This window comes from Centruroides vittatus, unplaced genomic scaffold (genome assembly GCF_030686945.1).
Source record: "Centruroides vittatus isolate TY-2023 unplaced genomic scaffold, ASM3068694v2 contig_392, whole genome shotgun sequence".
Taxonomy (NCBI): Eukaryota; Metazoa; Arthropoda; class Arachnida; order Scorpiones; family Buthidae; genus Centruroides; species Centruroides vittatus.
In genome coordinates this window covers 1,839,764-1,861,067 of record NW_027122208.1, presented here as the reverse complement: position 1 = coordinate 1,861,067, position 21,304 = coordinate 1,839,764, and the positions used below count along the sequence as shown (strand labels likewise).

At 29.0% G+C, this 21,304-nt stretch overlaps 2 protein-coding genes across 3 annotated transcripts in view; both read right to left on the bottom strand.

The window, feature by feature from the left end:
- The window catches only part of LOC136975998 (V-type proton ATPase subunit G-like), a 99,743-nt gene that overhangs the window by 17,778 nt on the left and 60,661 nt on the right, over positions 1–21,304 (bottom strand). The gene's annotated exons all lie outside the window — the stretch shown is intronic.
- Positions 1–21,304, bottom strand: part of LOC136975968 (MAP3K12-binding inhibitory protein 1-like) — a 45,457-nt gene that overhangs the window by 14,045 nt on the left and 10,108 nt on the right. Inside the window, exons 5-7 of one of the 2 annotated variants that reach the window (XM_067271156.1) lie at positions 15,160–15,231; positions 14,931–15,086; positions 8,783–8,880 (exon numbers count right to left, since the gene is read on the bottom strand). In XM_067271156.1, the coding sequence (XP_067127257.1) occupies positions 8,783–8,880; positions 14,931–15,086; positions 15,160–15,231 (326 nt within the window). The remainder of the gene's footprint in view (positions 1–8,782; positions 8,881–14,930; positions 15,087–15,159; positions 15,232–21,304) is intronic. The other variant, XM_067271157.1, reaches the window with a different exon arrangement.

Below are 21,304 nucleotides of genomic sequence, written 5' to 3'. Positions count from 1 at the left end.
GGAATGCATTCCCCACGGGGGTCTTACTGTAGTCTTAAAATTAAAACATGGTAATTTGGAAAAAATATAAGCATTATAAGCAATAACAAAATTTATATTTCTACACAATATTTTTGAAAACAGAAGAAATCTACATTTTATGTTTTTATATTATGATGACATTTTTATATCAAATTAATTAATTAAACTAATTTTTTTATTGAAAGTATGAATGTTAACCATCTGTTAATAATTTTATCATCTGGATAATTTATTATAATATAATCTTATAAGTTAGAATTAATTGTTTGGATCAAAGTTTTACTAGTTCTAACATAGAGAAGAACATCCAGTTTCTGGTACTCATCTTGTTAGGTAAATTAAATACTTCAAACAGACATCACGTCAACTATTTTACCGATACAAGAGAGACATTCACATGAAGAGGCATTAAAGAACATTAAAATAAATGTTTTATTTTCCTGCAAGCACTTCGACATATTTATAAACGTCGTCTTCGGGCAGAAATAGAATTAAATAAAATTTCCAAACAAATTTTTTTAAAAATTAGAACAAAAACGGCATTAGTTGCATAGAACATAACAAGTTTAAAATAAGAAAACTTAAAACATTAGACTTTAAGAAATTAAAACATTAGACATAAGGCTAATGTTTTAAGTTCTCTTATTTTAAACTTATGTTCTTTGCAACTAATGCCATTTTTGTTCTAATTTTTAAAAAAATTTGTTTGGAAATTTTATTTAATTCTATTTCTGCCCGAAGACGACGTTTATAAATATGTCGAAGCGCTCGCAGGAAAATAAAACATTTATTTTAATGTTCTTTAATGCCTCTTCATGTGAATGTCTCTCTTGTATTTTACTAGTTCTTCAGATATTTTTATAAATGACTTTAATCTTTAATATAAATTAAGATTAAAATAAATAACATTTAATTATTAAATTTATCATAAGATGGAAGCTTAACTGCCTACCTGTGGCAAAATTGCTTTATTTGAAATTATTGTTAGTCTTAATATAACCCAATAAATATTCAGTAGATTGTTTAATATTAAGAAGATTTTTATTTGTTTAAATTATTGTATTAACATTTGCTGTAAATACAAATAATAATAATATGTATATATATTAAAACCAAAATGTTGTCTCCATCAAAACTGAAACAACACTTTAGAAAGAAGTAGCATGTACAGTACTTAGGTACACAGGGTCACCTGTGGGATCTACAATTCATTCCTTCATTTACAATAGTTTTAGCTCGAAAGGAACACCCATTAACTTCCTCTGTGGGCTCTGTATGGATTCGTACAAAGGGTTAACAAAGGAGAAAGAAGGTCTTTGCATAGGGATAGGAAATACAAAAAGATTTCACTTTTGACTTAGACTTGGAGTTGGAGACAGCTATTTATTTGCTCCTGTAGCAACTATTCTTTAATAACAACCTATGGTAATATACAGAAAACAGATATACAGATTTAGTTTTTATATTATTTTTAATAATTTTTATCTGTATATATATTAAAAACAAAATGTTCCATCACCACCACACATAAATAACTAAATTTAATAATTAAGTTGATTTACAATTTGAAAATTTCAAAACAATTTTTACATGGTTTTTAAAAATGTTTTAATTTTCAATTGATTTGATTGTAATTAGTTTAGATTTTATTTTTAATTTTGGTTTCAGTTTTGGTGTAAAGTCCAGAGTTTTAATTATTATTTTAAATTTAATTGTTATTTTTAGTTTTAATTAATTTTTGGTTTAATTTATTTAGTGTGAATTTAGTTTTTATAATTATTTTAAATACTGTATATACTTGCGTATAAGACAATCTTGCACATAGGACAAGGTGTGACTTTAAAGATCAAAATATAAAAAATTAGATTTATTAATACAATTCTAATTTTATTTCATTTAATCACAAATAAAATATCAAATGCACATAAATGCAAACGTTGTCCCGCAAAAATTACTGGCATTTTAAACTTTAAGGAAAAATCTTGTAAAATCAAAACCATAATTTGTTCATGTAAAGCTAGACAATCAAGAACCTTTTTACCCAATTCTTAATGTTCGAATCAACTTTCTGTCAATTACACTTACGAGTTTATCCAAATTCTGATTTCCAAATAATCATCCGTTTTCACGTGAAAATGGATTAAAACTCATATAGGGCTCCTGTGTGATTTTGGAATTTCAATTTGGAATTCAATTCAAAAACTGCTTTTCCTATTGCTATTCATCTGACAATACAGAAGAATAATCAAAATGACCCAGAAAAACTACTTTTTTTAAACACCAGAGAGTGAGCATCCAGTAAAAGAATGCAAATACATGGTTCACAAAAATTATTGCAAAAACGCAAAAAATCCTTCACTCGTTCATATAGGTTGACCTATATGCTGTTTTTGAAGCAGTGGAAAATGAACAAAAACCTCGTCTTACATGCAAGTAAATAGGTGATTATTTATTTTGCCTGCATGTTTTGAACCATAATTACAATTTTTTTAATTAATTGCAACTTTTTTCTTTTGTGACGTAACTAACTATAGAAATTGGTTTAGTGTTGTTTCGCACAAAAGATAATCAAATTTAAATTTATTTTAATTTTTTTAGTAATTTCATTAATTTTTCTTTTATAAATTTGCCTGCTTTTTAAAAGTTTTTTTCAAATTTTTAAAATTTCGGTTGCTTTCGGTCACTGCAGGCTCGGAGTATTGTAGACTGTGCCCGTAACGGGTTGTAATTCGTATTGCACATTTTTTTTGCGAGTTCCGTGCACCGCAGAACTCGCAACGATAAAAACAGAAAGATCAATTATAAAATCGGCTATAAAGAGAAAAGGTAAACAAATATTTTTACTATCTAAAAAACTTAAATTAATGAAGAGAAATTATAATACCGGAAATAATAATATTAATACAGATGATCGGTATAATACAAAAAAGAATATGAAATTACTAAAAAATTTGATTACCCTTCAACTGCAGAGAAAAAAGAATGGTTAAATAAATTAATTGTAAACTTAACAGATGTTGATGTACCAAATGATTATCTGACGCCTATTGTCACATGGAAATAATATGAATTTACCTATATTTTCAAAATCAATTGAAGTTGTGGCCAAAATAGAAAGTGCTATCCAGCGAATCCCAGGAAAACAAGAAAATAAAAAATAATTAAGAATAAATCTAAGTAAAGATCTTTAAAAATTTAAAGGAAAAGATGCGTATAAAGAATATATAGTAGACAAGAAAGCAATTAATATAATTAGTAAAATGAATAGATTAATTAAATTTTTTAAAAATAAACACACATCTATTATTAAAGCAGATAAATCTCATGCACTTATAATAATTAAAAATTCAGATTTACAATTAAGGAAAAAACAAATAGTGTCTACCGACGAATACAAGCTTTTGCCTAGTGATCCAATAGAAGAAATCAAAAAAGGATTAACAAAAATTAACGAAAACACATAAAAAAGAGTTTACGAATCAAGATTATCAGAAGATAATGAACTTTAATAATGTATGTATTCCACAACTTAATATTAGACTTAAAACCCACAAAGTGGGAAATATTTATAGACCATTAGTGGATTTTAAATATTCTATATTGTATAATTTAGAACATTATACAAGAAATTATTTACAGTGCATACCAGATTCTAAATATAGTATAAAAAACACAGATCAGTTAATTTCAAGTTTATTATATGGTCAAAGTAAGAAATCCTTTAGATTTACAAGTTTGGATGTAAAATTGATGTATCCATCAATAAACTGGAATTTCATTACACAATGTTTAAGTAAATATAATTTACCTAGTTATATTATGGATTCTAAAGTTTGCCTTTAAAAGTAATTACTTTACAATTTCCACAGAATATTAACATCAAAAAGATGGGATAGCGATGGGATCTGTGGTTGGCCCAAAACTTGCAGATATTTGTATGACATCATTAGATGAAAAAATCTTCCGGTTTCAAGGTATAACTTTTTATGCTAGGTATGTAGATGATATATTGATTTTGTACGATTCAAATATCACCACAGCTAAAAATATTGAGACTTATGCAAACAGTTTAAATAACAAGATTAGATTCACCGATGAAGAAGAGAAAAATTGTGAAATTAATTACTTAGATGTTACAATCACAAGACAAGATGAAAAACTACTGTTTGGTAAGTATGAAAAAACTTGTAACAATAATAAAGTGATTAATTATAAATCACATTGTTCTATAGGAATAGAAAGAAAAGTATTTTTAATGAAATTACAAAAAATTTTTAATAGAACAACGTTACAGAAATATATTGAAGTGGAAACTAAAAATCTTTTTAAAAAATAATTATTAAATGATTATCTGCAGCAACTTATATATAAATGGTATAACTCTTATACTACCAACAGATATAATGTTAAAAATGAAAAAATAAATAATCTATATATTAAAATTCCATATATCACAAAAGTTTATGAAAAATATAAAAGTTTTTAAAAAAGTTATTTTGTCAACTTAGTAGGTGGACAACGAAATAGACTAAGTAAGAGTATTTATTTGATTAACAAAGGAAATGTTAAACATTCGAAGAATCCTCTGGAGGTGGTAGGAGTCGTTTAGAGATTGATGTCTACATGTACAGCCAAGAAGTACTATATCGGTGAGACAAAAAGAAAACTTGAAACGAGATCGAAAGAACGCGAGGCGGCAATTCGATTAAAAAGAACCGAATCTCCGTGGCTTCGGCATTGTAGTATTACAAATTGTATTATTGATCGAAATAATGTCAAAATATAATATAAAATAGAAAACCTTGTAACAAGACGTATTGTTGAACATTACTGCATCAAAAATTATGTAAATACTATTAATTTAAATACTGGCCTATGTATACATGCATGCTGGGATATGGTGATAGAGCATAAAAGTATTGGCAATGTAAAGCACAATATCCACTAATGAGGCTAACAGGCAGAATGCATATGGAGAATAAAATAAGACATAATTAGTAATTTCAAATTGTGACCCCTCTCTGAGTTTAATCTTCTCGAAGTCAGATAAAAAAGAGTGATTTTAACTCGTTTATTCTTACAATTTTTTAGAATTATCATTTCAACATATCAAAATAACATTTAAATCATTAAATTAATATGCCTCAATGTCCTTAATTTATTATATTATTATTTCCGTCTACTAGTACGTATTTTCTATTAGCAGGACTTATTAGACTGGCTTTAAGGATACTGCAACACAGTTTCACAGATCAGAAATTTGTTTTATTTGATTTACCTGGACACATACATTTCAATATTGCGTTTTGGACTCGTTTGTCACTCCTCAGCAGGTATTTATGTGATACATTCTATTAATTAAATTCTACTAAATTAAAAACAATAAAATAATTTTTTTTAGAAAAACCACATTTTTGGATTTTCCGACAAAATTTTTTTATAAATTCACCGACATTAATATAAAATTCTTACAATTTCCAAATTTTTTTCCTCCAGAAGAGAAATACATCAGTCATGGTGAAGAATCATAAGAGGAAGGAGAGTGTCTGAAGTATAAAAAGAACGATCGAAATAAGTGGAGACGAAGAGTAAGTCAAAGCGAACAAGACAAGATGTAAGTTTGAAAAAATAGTGTTTAAATGTGAAAAACCGAGATAAAGTTAAAGTTTAATATAATAATTAATACAAGGTGAGGTTTACAGTGTTACTGTTATTAATGTTTAAACTTGACGGTCTGGTGGAAATAGGAATGGAGGGAAAAAAATTTGGAAATTGTAAAAATTTTATATTGATGTCGATGAACTTATAAAATAATTTTGTTGGGAAATCCAAAAATGTGATTTTTTTAAAAAAAATTATTTTATTGTTTTTAATTTATATAGAATGTATCACATAAATACCTGCTGAGGAGTGACAAACGAGTCCGAAACACATTATTAAAATGTATGTGGTCCAGGTAAATTAAATAAAACAAATTTCTGATCTGTGAAACTGTTGCAGTATCCTTAAAGCCAGTCTAATAAGTCCTGCTAATAGAAAATACGTACTAGTAAACAGAAATATTATCATAAAAATAACACTTCTATCCTTAGAATGCAACTTCATTACTGGTATGCATTTCAAATCATTTTGACATTCTCAGTAACAGTGTGATAAGTCTCTGTTATCTCTGCTATACAGTGTTTGAGATTCATTTACCGAAAAATTATATGAAAAAATATACAGTAGATTTCGCTTAATTGGGCCACATTGGGGAATAAGATCATTTGGTACAATTAAGTGGCTGGCCCATTTACACAGATATTATCTGACAGGCTAAAAAAATGCTTACTCCATATTAGTCTGATAAATAGGTAAAATAATAAATAAAATAAAAAGATATTTACTAAAAACTAAATTAATTAAAGACAGAATTAATTAAAGGTGAGAAAACATGAGAAAGGAACACACTGCCACTTGCCCACAACACAACACAGTGTGCTTACATTCAAATTTTTAAATAAATGATGATAAACAAACATACAAATTTTATTACCCAATATATCACCAAATATAGATTTGAATAGCCCAAAAAATAACAACTATCTAAATCATAAAAGATATAGCATTTTTAATTTTTCAACAGCTGGAACTGGCTATAAGTAGCCCAACTTGACAACCTTGATTATCTTTCGTTAGGAAGTCTAGCTGGTAAGTAGCTAAGTAAGCAAACCAATGATAAACCCTGTTACATTGGTTTGCTTAATTGTTTGTCAGTTTCTTCCAGAAACCTTCTGCAAGGTTCAAACTACCTGGGTAAACACAGCCAGGGGATTTATTCTGGTCACTTATCTCTTGTCTTTTCTTTCAGAGATGAATGACATCAAAATGAAAGATGAAATTCATCTCTACAAGACAGGTGATTCCAGTCATTTGTAATGATCTCATCTTTGTTGTTGACATCACGATTCTATTAGGTTGATTATATATGTTCAGGTTATCTGCATGTGCAACACAGTATAGAATTTTAACCAATAAAATTTTAAAAAATGCAGAGTAGAAATTATAAATTACATGATAAAGAAAGCACAAGTTCAAATAAAGCATATAATTTTGACAGAGATAAGTTTTTTTGTTTTATAATGTTTTTATAGATTGTAATGTCAAACTGTCTCTTAACAAACAAAAATTTTAATAACCTAAGTTAGAAAAGCTTACATACTTAGTTAAGGAGAAATTAGGTAATAATATTTTGAAAAATACTTAGAGAGACAAGTAAGATTAACATCTTATTCAATACAGGATCATTAAAAAAGATGGAATCGGTGGCATTCCTGAGTAGGTACTGGAAAAAATTCAGAAGCATTATCTCTCTTGAAATATTCTTTCCTGAGATAGAGAATGTTCTCCAATATGATTGAATAGTGTAAGTAGCATCCAGTCATCCATATTGGATATAAAGCACTGATTCTCAACCACTGTGCTGCAGTACTTTAGTGTGCCACAAGATTTTTTAAGTGTGCCACCACTGGGAATACCCACACATAAATGACATCAGACAAGTAGTTCGGTCGGTTATTCCTTCCTAGGGAACATTTGGAAATTGTAACTGGTGTTACTAGTAACTGCCGCTAGTTACCAAGGAGTTTAGCAAATGTGACCTAAATAACAAATGGCATTTAGAAATCACTGATATGACATCACCGGTTGTACTTGTGGTACTTACCAAAGTAAATGTGTGTGCCGCCAAATTTTTAAATTATTAATAGTGTACCATGATGAAAAATAGATTGTGAATCACTGATATAAAAAAATCGAGGCAACAGATGAAACACTGGTCAAAAGACAGCTATTCACTTGTTTCTGGGAGATGAGAATCTTTGAGAATTCCAGAATTGCATTTGAAGAGATGTGATGATCTCTTGAGATGTAAACAAATAATTAGCCAGTCAGCAACCTGCTTGTGATATAGACACTGTCTCTCAGAGATGAGAGACAATGACAAGAATACAGCCCCTGATCAAGCAGATACCTAAATTGCTTTGTTTCTGTTTCAACATAACTTCTTTTAGGCCTAGCAAACAGACGGCCGGATGGATGAGCATTTAAGGTGGCAGCATACCTCTCTGGGGATCCAGGATCGAATCCGGACGGGTCGAAAAATCCCCAGGAATTTTTCAGGGGAGGGGTGTTTTGACCAGATATGTCGGTCCCCATCTCTCACTACTCGGCCGCCCAATTGTGGGCCTGGCCGAACCCTTAATGGACTTGCTGAAAAAAGCCCTCTTAGTGCTCACGGGGCAAAAAGAGTTTAAAAAAAAAAGCCTAGCAAATTAAAGAATATTTGTGTAATATCATTTTCTACTTTAAACCCATTTTACAGTGCAACTTGTGGTAGATGACATAATTGAGATGTACCTAGAGGCACACTGACTGCAGTTTGCCAATTAAACAGAGGGTACTGTAGCCTTATGTATGCTGTTCAGAGGGATCCTACCTTTCTCTACTGTCTTTCTCCTATCTGCCTTCTTTCCCTCCCCTTTCCCTTACCCTCTTTTCTGCTGGCTAAACACTTCGTGTACGGCCGACGTCTTTTTTGTATGTATGTAGTTTGTCATTCTATTACAATTGTCACTGTCCTGAAAAAGTGGAAAGTAGGCTGAAAAAAGCAGTGCAGATTTAAATTAAATACATTGAGTTGGTTCTGTTCTCTGCATTTTGTCCTTATACATGGCTGCCCCAATCAAACAGAATCTACTGTGCATGCTATATAATTATTTACCATATCATGAAGATAACCTGGAGATATCCCTTCTAAATAAAGTATTCTATCTTCAAGTACTTTTAATCTTGTATATATATCTTGAGGTACAGAGTTTCCTAAAATAAATTAAAGAATAAATATTATCTATATTTTAAAATTTTATAATTCTATATTATCTAATATTCATATATAACTTTTATAATAATATTGTATCACTAAGAAAGTTTCTAGAATATAACATAAAATTAAACAAAGTAACTAGAATCGTATCATCATATTTTATTCTAAATACATCATCAATGAAAAAATATTTTTTTAATATTATGTTTTAAAAGTTTTCAAAACAAACTGTGAAAATGGTTACATGCAATGATAATAAAAGTGGAGTGAGAGTATTAAAGAGAAAGAAGTAAACCTATGTTATTGTAAGAACTAATTGAAATGCTGACATTAGAGAGACATCATTGATCAACAGCAACAGGAGTAAGGTATAATTATTATTTATTAATCACTAATATAAGTAAATGTAAGATTAAAAGATTAAAAGCATTTGCAATTCTTATTTGTTGACAACAGCTGTTTGGGCTCTAACTCAATTATTATTATAGTGGCAATTAATACATTTTTTCATCTAAATTAGAAATGTTTTCTAATATTGAGTAATTACGATAGTAAAATCTTAATGCTTTTTACTTTTCTGGTTTTGTTATGTATAACAGAGGGAAAGTATGGTTACTGGTCGAAAAATGACACCCCAGGCTTTTACATTTTTGGACTCGGAGACCTTGGAATGTTAAAAAATTCAAAAAAATTCGGGTTTTTTTCTGTATGTATGGATGTTAGTGTGTTTAGGGGGCCATAGTTTTGTTCACCCTGTTTGAAGTTTAATAAATCCTGTACTATTTGTCAAAAATTTCTAAAATTTTGCAGGAAGGTTTGTTTATTAGGGGATTGATACTATTGAATTTTGGTGATTAAAGATTGAGAGAGTGAGGAGTAAAGGGGGTTATGGACATTTCTGGACTTAATGACGATTTTACTCATTATTAGCATTTACAAAGTTTTAATAAACCTATTCCTACCTTCAAAATTAAGCTTATGCCATTTTATAATAGTTAAAAATAAAAAAGTTTTTAAATAAAATATTATAACAGATGGCACCACTAAATGCTGACAGGAAAGTTAAGCAACATGTTGCTGGACTTTTTCTTACTTTTGATTCTGTACAATAATCCAAATCTAAGTATCACAAGTTGAAATTACAGTAGAGAGTCATTAATCCGAATCGACTGGGGACCGGGGTTGTTCGGATAACCGAATTACGTACGAAAAATTATATTAACCTGTCCGACGTTGAAATTTTTCTCCGTCGCGTGTCGCTTCGTGTCGAATTTTCGTCGATTTTAAGCCTAACGAAAATTTTTATAATAATAATCGAGGCTATTGTATCGTTAAAAATTATTTCTTTATTTTGTACAAACAAAATAAATATATTGAAGAATAAAAAACAAAAATTATACTTTAGAAGTAAATCTAGTATGAAAAACGTCCGATTCGGCACGACACGGTCCGACCGAAAAGCACTCGGATAACCGACAATTCGGATAACGGTGTTCGGATAAACGACTCTCTACTTTACATTAATAATATAATATAATGAAATATTATATAATATACATATTAGTTAAATTTAAATGTTCTTTTGATTTAGTTATTACAATAAAACTTTTTTTTACATTGAGTTTTTCTGTTAAAATGGAAAATAAAAATATTCAGAAATACAAACATTATATTTCTGATATATGACTCTTTATAATCTATTCACACAATATAAATTAATTATTAACATAAACAATAAAATTTAAAATGTATATTCATATTTCAAATAATGCCATTAAAATAATACTATTAAAATGTTTTTATAAAAATTTTTTTAAATTAAAGGTTTAAATAATATATAAAGAATTTTCCTTTCCCTTAAGAAAATTTAAATTATACTTTTAGTTATTTATAAAAACATTTTAAATCGTTTTAAATTAATCATTTAAGATAATTCAGAAATAATGAAGTATTCAATTCACAAACAATTCTTTTTCTCTCTCTCTCATAACATTTTGTTTTGCTATTTTGGTCTCATAAAAAATCCAAAACAATAAAATGAATAAAAAGTTAAAATCAAAATCTACAGAATTAATTAAGAGTTAGAAATTTTTATTGTACAGAAAGTAACTAATCTTAAAAAATGTATTTGATTTAAACAGTATAATAGAAATAATTCTTAAAAATAAAATTTCTATTAGGAAAGAAATTATTTCCTAGAAAATTAAAAAAAAATTATTAATTCATCACTGATTTAGAATAAATTCAAAAGGGAATTTGTTTCAGTAATAACTTTCATAATTTATTTTAACAGTCAATCAAATTAGTCATCTAAAAAAACTATCAGTTGTTAATTAAATAATACAGTCAGCTTTTCTGATTACAAAGTTTCACTTATTCTTATTTATTAATTAACTACTCAAAACTCAAAATAATTTTCCATAATTAATTTATCAGATGTCTTCTAGATAGACAAGTTGCTTAACTTTCCTGTCAGCTTTTTTATTTTTAACTGTTACAAAGTGGCAAAAGCTTAATTTTGAAGGTAGGAATAGGTTTATTAAAAATTTGTAAATGCTAACAATGAGTAAAATCATCATTAAGTCCAGAAATATGACACAACCCCTTTATCTCCCCACTCCCTCAATCTTCAATCACCAAAATTTAATTGCATCAATCCCCTAATACACAAACCTCCCTGCAAACTAAGAATAACAAAAAACTAGTAGTATGAAATACATATACTTCATACTGCTTTATTATATAATATACAGTATACATACAAGGGAGGATAGATTTCTATTGTCAAATATCCCCACTTATCAAATAAACTAATGCTATTGGATTATATCATACAACTGCTCTGAAAAAGTTTGAAATCACCATTCACATTTTCTAGTGTTAACAATTCTTGTGTCATTTTTGCAATTTTGTGTATGCTTTATTAAAGAAGTCAACTGATAACAAAGCTACATTCCAAAATGCAAATCTCAAACAAATAAACAGCAATTAAATGCAAAAAAAAAATTTTCTTAGGACAAAAATAATCAAATTATCTTCAGCAAATAGTGGAATCATACAAGGCTGTGAAAATAAGTATGGAATCACAAACAGAAAATTGTTATTTAACAATTTGTATTGCCTCCTTTAGCTTTAATTACAGCCGTAACTTTATTAGGGACCAATTCCGTAAGTCTTTTACGGGTTTCTGCACTGATGTTATTTCATGCATGATTAATAACATTCTTTAGCCCTTCCTTATTTGATGAATGCTAAGAATTCACAAAGTGCTTAAACATTGAAGTAAAACATCTCTTTCAAAACTTTTTATTTTCAGTAAAAATAATAATATTTAGTTGCTTGAACAAATGTTTTTGTATCTCTATCAAGAGCTGCTTCAGGTTTGATAATGTTCTAATATTGGAATGCCCAGAGTTCAAATATTAACTGCCACTTAGTTCAAACGTCCGAATTATTTGATGCAAATTAATTTGGCTATTTATGTCCTACTCCATTATATAGGTCCACCTTCTGCATATTGATATTTTAATATGCAAAAGGTGGATCTATTCTGGATAAAATATTAATATGCAGAAGGTGGACCTATATAATGGAGGAGGACATAAATAGCCAACTATACTTCTTCCTGTAGACTGGATGAAACTTAATTCTTTCTTACACGAAAAACCTTGACGATCCAGTGTTTTTATATACAACTGCTAACGTTTTCAACCCCTTCGGGGTCTTCATCAGGCACAGCACAAAGGTAGTTTCAAATGCCCGTGAATGGAACCAAGAAACCAAAGCGAGTTCTATTCCAATTTTTGAAATCAAAGAAATTGGAAGATAAAAATGGAACATTATGCACGAGCTATTATCTATTATCTACGCCTGCGTACTATTTACGTTCACCACTCTTTAAATTTAAAACAATTAATGCAATATTAAGTTATTTGTGGGTGTGGGATTCCCTCATAGCAAAATTTCCATGCTTGCGAGATGTTGATTGCATCCTTGTAGTTGATGCACGTGTTGTGCAAACCCGCTTTATATATCTCTAGGGTCTCCAGCGTTCTGAGTTGGTCCGTGTGTTGTGACATTCTGATTATACGGGCGCAATAGAAAGCATAATGACTTAACCTACATTGGAGCAACTACAAGTTCACTAAAACAAAGGTTCAAGGAACATAAAGATAACATCGAAAAGGAGCAGCCAGTTACAGCTAAGGCTGTAGCTGGCTGCTCCTTTTGGATGTTATCTTTATGGAATTGAGCTGGAATGATCCAAAAAGTTCAGGATAAACAACAGATTAAAATATGTGGAAGCATGGCACATTCATAAGGCTACAGAGGGAGGGCAGGCAATAAGTTAAACAGAAAACAGTACAGTTTCACCAGCTTGGAAAGTATTGATAAATAAAACTTAAGGGCAAGCTATATAAGAGAATGCTGAAGAATGCACAGTAGTTGATTGCACTGTAGTGATTAATTTGACAGGTACTAGAGTAAAAATTGGAAAGTATAATTTAGATTGTTTTTATGCATGGTTTATTTCACTATATATAAAGTATGTTTCATATATTTTGTTTTTTGTAACATATCATACAATATTCCATTCAATATATAAAAAACCAATACATGCAATTTTTACAAATTTGTCTTATTCCAAAAATAAAATGTTATAAAATCATTTTTTGAATATGGGTGGCTTTGTTCTTACTACTTCTATATATATAAAAACGAATGTATGTTGTCTGTTGTCTGTCCTTCACGCATTACTACACCATTTATTCGATTGCCATGAAACTTTGGGAAGTCGTTTAATACACTCCCGCGAAGGTTTGTGGCACATGTGAAGACCATCATTTCCCCCCTTCCAAAAATATCTTTATATATGGATTAAGGCCTTTATGTCCAACAGATGGCACTAACTCTGACGACCTAAGTTTGCTTTTCTGTGAGGCATTATGCTTTTCTGTGAGAATGGACTAAAGCAGATCATTTTCTATCTATCTATATAAATAAAATATAACGTTTGTTTGTTCCTACCGATTCCTTTGAAATTTTGACACAACGTTGCATTCAAATATGCACGTGTTTTTATATAATATACATGTCGAAATTCCCCCCACTGGGGGGAGATAAACAGGATTAAGGCTTATCGTGAAGAACTTGGCTTCTATTATACTATTTTAGATGCGGTTTTTTGTGTTTTAATAGGTTACGTCAACAGAATATACACTAAAAAGGGATTAGCTTAAATTTATCTTTGTATACTAGTACATTTATCAATTAACAGGACTTATTATACTGGAAAATTATGGATGCAGATATTTAGTCTTACAGATCAATAAATAATATTTTTTATTTAGTTCACCTGAACTAAAGCTGAACTAAATAAAAAATATTATTTCTGATCTGTAAGACTAAATATCTCATCCATAATTTTCCAGTATAATAAGTCCTGTTAATTGATAAATGTACTAGTATACAAAGATAAATTTTAAGCTATGATAAAGGACACAAAGGCATAATAATTGAACTAAAAAAGATTTTTCAATATTTCCTTGTGGGGGAGAGGGACAGGATTAAGGCTTACTGTGAAAACTCGGCTTTTATTATACTATTTTAAATGCGTTTTTGATTGCATTTTAATAAGGTATGTCAAGAGAATGTACACTAAGAAAAGATTTTTTGAAAATTCCCCCCACGGGGGAAGTGTTATACATTTATAATAGATACATTTTGAGCCACAACAACGCGTGGCCGAGTTAGCTAGTAAATTATATAATGCATATATTCCTGATGAAGATCAATAAATATTTGATTAGTACATATTTTACTGCATAATTTAAGATCTCAGGTTACAAGCCTGAAGACATTTACAATTTTGAAGCACTGAATGCTCAAGAAATTTTAATTATTTCTAGCAGCAACAAAAAACTTATTGTAAACAAAATAATCCTAGTCGCTCTTTAAAGCAAAATATCTATAAAGAGATTTTGAAATAAGCATTTTTCTGCTTCATTCATATTTTAATGAATTTCAATTTTGATAAAATTCTTACCTGATTTGAGTTTTAAATGTGATTCCATGTTTTTCAATCTCTCTTCAATTCCTTGTGGTAATGTTTCTGTTTTCTTTTCAGTTTTTATTTCAGGAAGAGAATTTTTACATGATGAGAAGTATGTTTGAGGTCCCCACTGATTTATAACTCTTGAGACTAAAATGTAATAATTCTTAATTTAAAAATAATTTATTGTAATATCGTTATATATTTTTTTTTATTTCATTACCTCTAACATGGCTCTTACTACCAGATCTTGGTATGAAAACTGCATCAATTCTTGCACAGCTATCAAAATCTGCTAAAAAGATATCAGTTATTTCAATAATAATTTATTTTAATTATTCATACAGCATTTTAAGTACGTATTCATATAAAAATTAGTATTGTATATCAATTTAATATTCCCTATTTTATTATTTTAAAATATGTATCTTTTCCCAAAACTAATTATACAGTATTCAGAAACAAAATGAGGAAATCAGTTACAAAATATCATACAAAGTTCAATAAAATGTTAAATTTTTAAGTAACAAGACTTTTGGATTTTATTTAACTATTTTATTAGCTAAATGGATAGTAAATATACTATAAATATATAAAATTAACACAAGTTCTGGTGTAAAAATTTTCTTGCTAAGTTAAGAAAGCCTTAAATAGAAATAGGATTAAATTCTAGAAATATAAGCTTTCTATTGCCAACAAGCAATAGAGATGAACAGATGACCAAGATGATTAAGCTACCTTACATCAAATCTAAACAAGCAGCTCCCCGGGAATTTTTCACGGATCTGTCCAAGATGTCATTCCTCATCCCTCACCACCTGATGGGTATAATTAAAAACAACCTTCTTATTACCAACAGGACAGAAAGAGTTACAAAAATAAATAAATAGAAAGCTTTCATTTCTATAATTTAAACTTCCATAATTTCATTTTTTTCACTCTTAAAACTTATCTTCAAAACTGAAGTTTAAGGATTTATTATACTATTTTGAACAATTCTTCATTACAAAATTCTAAAATATAACAAAACTAGCTAATGTAATATATCTATCTTATTTATTTGATATATATATCAAATAAATAATTGCATCTGTCACAGCATTAAAAATTCTGTCACTTTTCTTTCAATCCTCTCTTTATAAAATAAATTTTGTTTAATATAGATGAAGGTAGAGCAAGACAAGATAGGAAAGCAAGATGGGATATAGCCTGCATTGCATTTGGTAAGTTAATAAAAAATATTGCAACTAAATTTAAAAATCAGAAGTAGACGACAGTAAAATTCCTGTTGTTGTTCGATATTTTTTGCCTATGGAGACGAAAAATATATTTGACATAATTTGTTTTTAAAAACACTTAATGTAAGTAATGCAAAGTTCCCTAATTTTTTGATTCCTTCTGTAAGTACAGAATTCTTTTAGTTTCACATGACTGTATAAAATCTTTTATTAGTATTATTGATTACCAAAGAGCAAAACTTGAAAATCAGGATAAAGTGAGGCCAAATGGCATTACTTCAGCATGTTTCTTTTGACTGAATGTCTTTACTGTTGATATTTGTATTCTGTCTCAACAAAAGATTGGATAGATTGTGTAATATATCACAAATAGGCACATTCCTCATACGCCAGTGAAGATGATGAGGACAATGTGATTCACCAGAATTATGCATTTATGTCTTCAAAAAAAATAAAGGTTGTAGTATAAAAATTCTGTAATAAACCCTAAATATTGTTTCATTGCTAGTTTGTTATTTAATCTTTGTAATTATGAAAAATAAATTTAATTTGAACCATTCCATATCATCCCAAAATGCACCCTATCTTACCCCACCTAGAGAGCAAGATGAGGTGTTTAACATGATTTCAAAAACATTGTAAAAAAAGAAAAAAACAACTTAATAATTTGAGTTTTTTGTTGATTGTAGTTGAAATAAACATCTTTAAGTATTCAATGACAAACAAGTTTTTCCTAGGGTTTAACCAATGAATTATAAAAAAATAAAATTTCATTAACAACTATGTTTTGCCCCACCTTTCCCTATGTATCTTTGCATGGTATTGTTTCATTATATTTTATAAAAATACTTAAAAGGTTAAAATATTCCTCTCAAACAATTCTTAGAACAATCGGCAACAATTTAAAATAATATAATTCAATAGACAATAAATACATTTTAAAGAAACATCAAAAGCAGATAGGAAATAATAAGAATTTTTAAATAAATACTTTCATCGTGTGTTATTAGATTTTATATCAGAAGCAATAAACTAAAATAATTCATTTGATAAAATGACCATTAAAGCTCATTTTATCAAATGTGGGGTTTTGCATATTTTTCTATAGAATAACTTTTATAGAACCTATCCATTTATTCTAAACATAAAATGTATTGATTGAAGTTAATAGATGATGTATAGAATGATGTCATATATAAGAATAAAAGTATGTTATGTGATGCAGAATGATATTGATGTAAGCTCTGTTGCAGACTGTACCTCTAACTGAAGAGGAATCGACGAGAACTCCAATTCGAAATGCATTTAAATAAAATATCCGAGAATAAAATTGTCTTCCGAGTAATTCTTGAACTAGGTTAATGTTGGATTCAAAGGATATAACATTTAGGTTTATTCGTCCAAAAACCCCTTTTAAGTGGTTATAAAAGTGAATGATCGTATCCAGCAAATATTGCTAGTTTTAGCTTCATACTAAATAAAATTTATTTTTAAAAGTATTTTGAGTAATTAATTATGTAATTGTTAACCTTTCTACAGTGGGTTAGTCAGATATGGTACTATCCCTATGTAGTGGAGAATAAACGTGGGAAATTTTTTTTAAGTATTTTCCCACACATTTTTTCTCATTACCGTTTTGGAAAAAGATTCTGTAAACAGTTACGTCTAGTAAAGTTTTTTATTGTCACAATTTCTTTTTTATGTGAATCTTTTTTGCGGTAGTTTTTGGCGATATCCGCAAAAGAATTTTGCAGATATTGCCAAAAACTGCCAGCCATACTTTGACGACTGCCAAAAATTATCTGCCAGCCATACTTTGAAGATCATCATTTTATTATCCCATAAAACAACTCCCAAATGTGAATATGAAATCAAATACTGCTTTATGATCTTTAGTATACAAAGTAGACTGTAAAGACAAAAATAGCACAGTTTTTATGGCATTGTTCTTATATGATACCTGACTGTTTTATTAATATCCCATTCCCAAAATTGTGATGACAGTTTATAAAAATTATCTGGGATAACCTGACATAATTGGGGATTTTTTCATTGTTTTTCTTTCCTATTATAACTTATTAAAAAAAAATAGAAAAAATAAAAAATTTGGTAGTTAGTATTTGGTAAAAGGGTGAGTTCTAGATCATTCACAGGCTAGTTTAGTTGGGTCAAGATAAAATGAAATATATATATCTTGTAAACATATATACATATATATATATCATTAAGAAGTAGATAATATAAGACATAGATTTGCATTGATTTTTAAAAACTTTTTATTGGTAATTGAAATATCAGTTATGACATTTATATATGAAAAATACCACCTCTTGCTGCTTCACAGTGGTTCACTCTTTTGTTAAAATTTTCTATGACATTTTGACATAATTGAGGCTCTATTTCACCAATGACACGAATAATTTCATCCTTCAGTTCAGGAATCGATTGTGGTTTGTTCTTGTAGACCTGGCTTTTTACATAACCCAAAGAAAAATAGTCCAATGATGTTAGATCACATGATCTTGGTGGCCAGTTAACATCACCATTTCTTTCAATAATTCTTCCAGGAAATTTTTGTCTCAATAAAGCAATTGTTTCATTAGCAAAATGAGGTGTTGCACCATCCTGTTAAAACCATATCTCCTCTAGATCAATATCATTCAGTCCAGGCCACAAAAATTCAGTTAACATCTCATGATATCAAACACCATTCACTGTTACAGCATTACCAGCAGCATTTTCAAAGAAATATGGTCCAATTACACCACCTGACCATAATGCACACCAAACAGTGACTCGTTGAGGATGTAAAGGCAATGAATCACTCGTGGATTTTCCTAACCCCAAATATGACAATTTTGTTTATTAACATAACCACCAATTTCAAAATGTGCTTCGTCGGAAAAGATGATTTTTTGAGAAAAATCATCTGGTTATTCTTTAATTCAGTTGACAAATGCATGATGTTTTGAATGGTCCAATGGCTGTAGTTCCTGTGTTATTTGAACCTTGTATGCCTTTAAAGCTAAATCCTTTCGTAAAATATGCCATGTTGTTGATTCACTGAGTCCAACTTGTTGTGAACGTCAACTAATGGACATTTCAGGTACGCTTCAGCAACACTTTCACAAACAAAATCAGTATGCTCTTGTGAACGACCACTACGACTGTATTTTTCTCTTTTTTGATCTTCCACCGAACCGGTCTCTTGAAATTTTTTAATAATTCGACCAATAGTTCTTTCAGATGGACGATTATGTAAACCATAAAATTCACGTAATTTTCTAAAAACATTCTTTCATTTTTTAAAAACATGCTAATTTCACAAAATAATTCAACAACTTGAACACATTGTTGTATCGTGTACGAAACCATTTTTATAAATGTCATACGTCACACTTTTTAACTGTCAAAATACCTGGACGAAATTCACTGCACCATCTATATTTCATTTATTTTTAAAAAAAACGCTCAATTTGAAAGATTCTTTATATATCCTGTATAATGACCTTCTATAATAATATATATATTATAGAAGGTCAGATAATATAAGACATAGATAGACCAGAAAAAATTTAATAACGTTTGTAATTATTATTTTTTTGTCTTTGTACAACATCCAGACTTACAGTCAAACACAGCAATGTACAATTATTTACATTTTAATTTTTAATTATTTCATAAAATCTTCATTGGATTATGTCTTCCCCTTTCTCTATTAAGCAGTACAATACCAAGAAACGTTTTTGCATTGTCATCCGACAGCTTTGTCAAATGATATCGCACATTTGGACACTCTAGTGTCAACACTGTCCAGTTTTTCTTATCTTTGTATGTTCTAATTGTAAAATACTTAATTGGTTGCAATGTCACAGTAATTACAATAATATCTTAGAATAATCAGCTGGGATTTGGGTTAAATTTAGATGTTGGGTTCTCCACCATGAAGTACACTATTGTAAATGAGTAACGTGCACGTTAAATATTTTCATACAGATTTAACAGCGGCTTAAAATTTTTGTTGTCCACATAATTTTGTCTGTAAAGAAATATTATTATCTATTGTACAAATGTTAAAACTGCCTTAAAAGAACATGAATTGTTAAATGTAAAAATAAATAAAAAAATATGCAACCAAGAACCAGTGAGAATTACATTATTATTATTATTATTTCTATAACATTCTACATCAAATTAATTAATGCTTCAAATTGTTGTTGTTTGAAATTTGGTAATAAATTTATAGTTAAAATTAAGACATTTCCTATGATTCAGTAAAATTAGAATATTTTATGCTGTTCTTCTGCTAAGAACCCATTGCACAATTACAAAATGTATTCTAATACTCATAAAGAGAAAAAAAAAAGTCCAACACCAGTACCTGTTGTCATTGTGTTCAGAGATGATGCTTGTATATGATAAGACATTCGTGGGTCTAATTTTCTAGTATTCTTGACCTTTTTACAATTAGGTAGCACTTACCATTGTTCACCCTTCTAAGTATACCATGCTTCATCATTGTAATCTGTACAGAGAATGACTGTACATTAACAAAGTATATTAAAATGTTTTATGGAATATCTTCTCCAAAATCCAGAGCTAAGACAATGTCAGAAGGAGAAAGAAAACATGTAGATGGATGTGCAATCTTTTATCATGCTAGCAAGTTTACATTAATAAAAGAATATCTAGTTGAATTCAATCAAATTGCAATGGCAAATGAGAAGGTTCTGATGATATGCGAAACAGTTATGACCAAAGATAACATTGGATTAGCTGCATTATTTCAAATTAAAAAAGGAGCATATTCAAATGGTCTCCAACCAGAATTGAATCATGCACAAACAATTCTAGAATGTACAGCTCATATTCATTGGGATCCAGAATATAACGACGGCGATATCCACAAAATTCTTTTGCGGAAATTCGCAGTCGTTCACAAGTGCCACGCGATTGCCCTTGACAGATATATCTGTCGGTCACTGCAGAGTGGCTAATCATTCTATAATCCTTTCAAAATCATAAATTTTACAAAATAAAACCTTGACATTGCTGTTTGGTTATAGTAACTAAGAAACTAAATAATAAAAATGCATTAGAATTTATTTTTAAAAACATAACAGTAAAGAT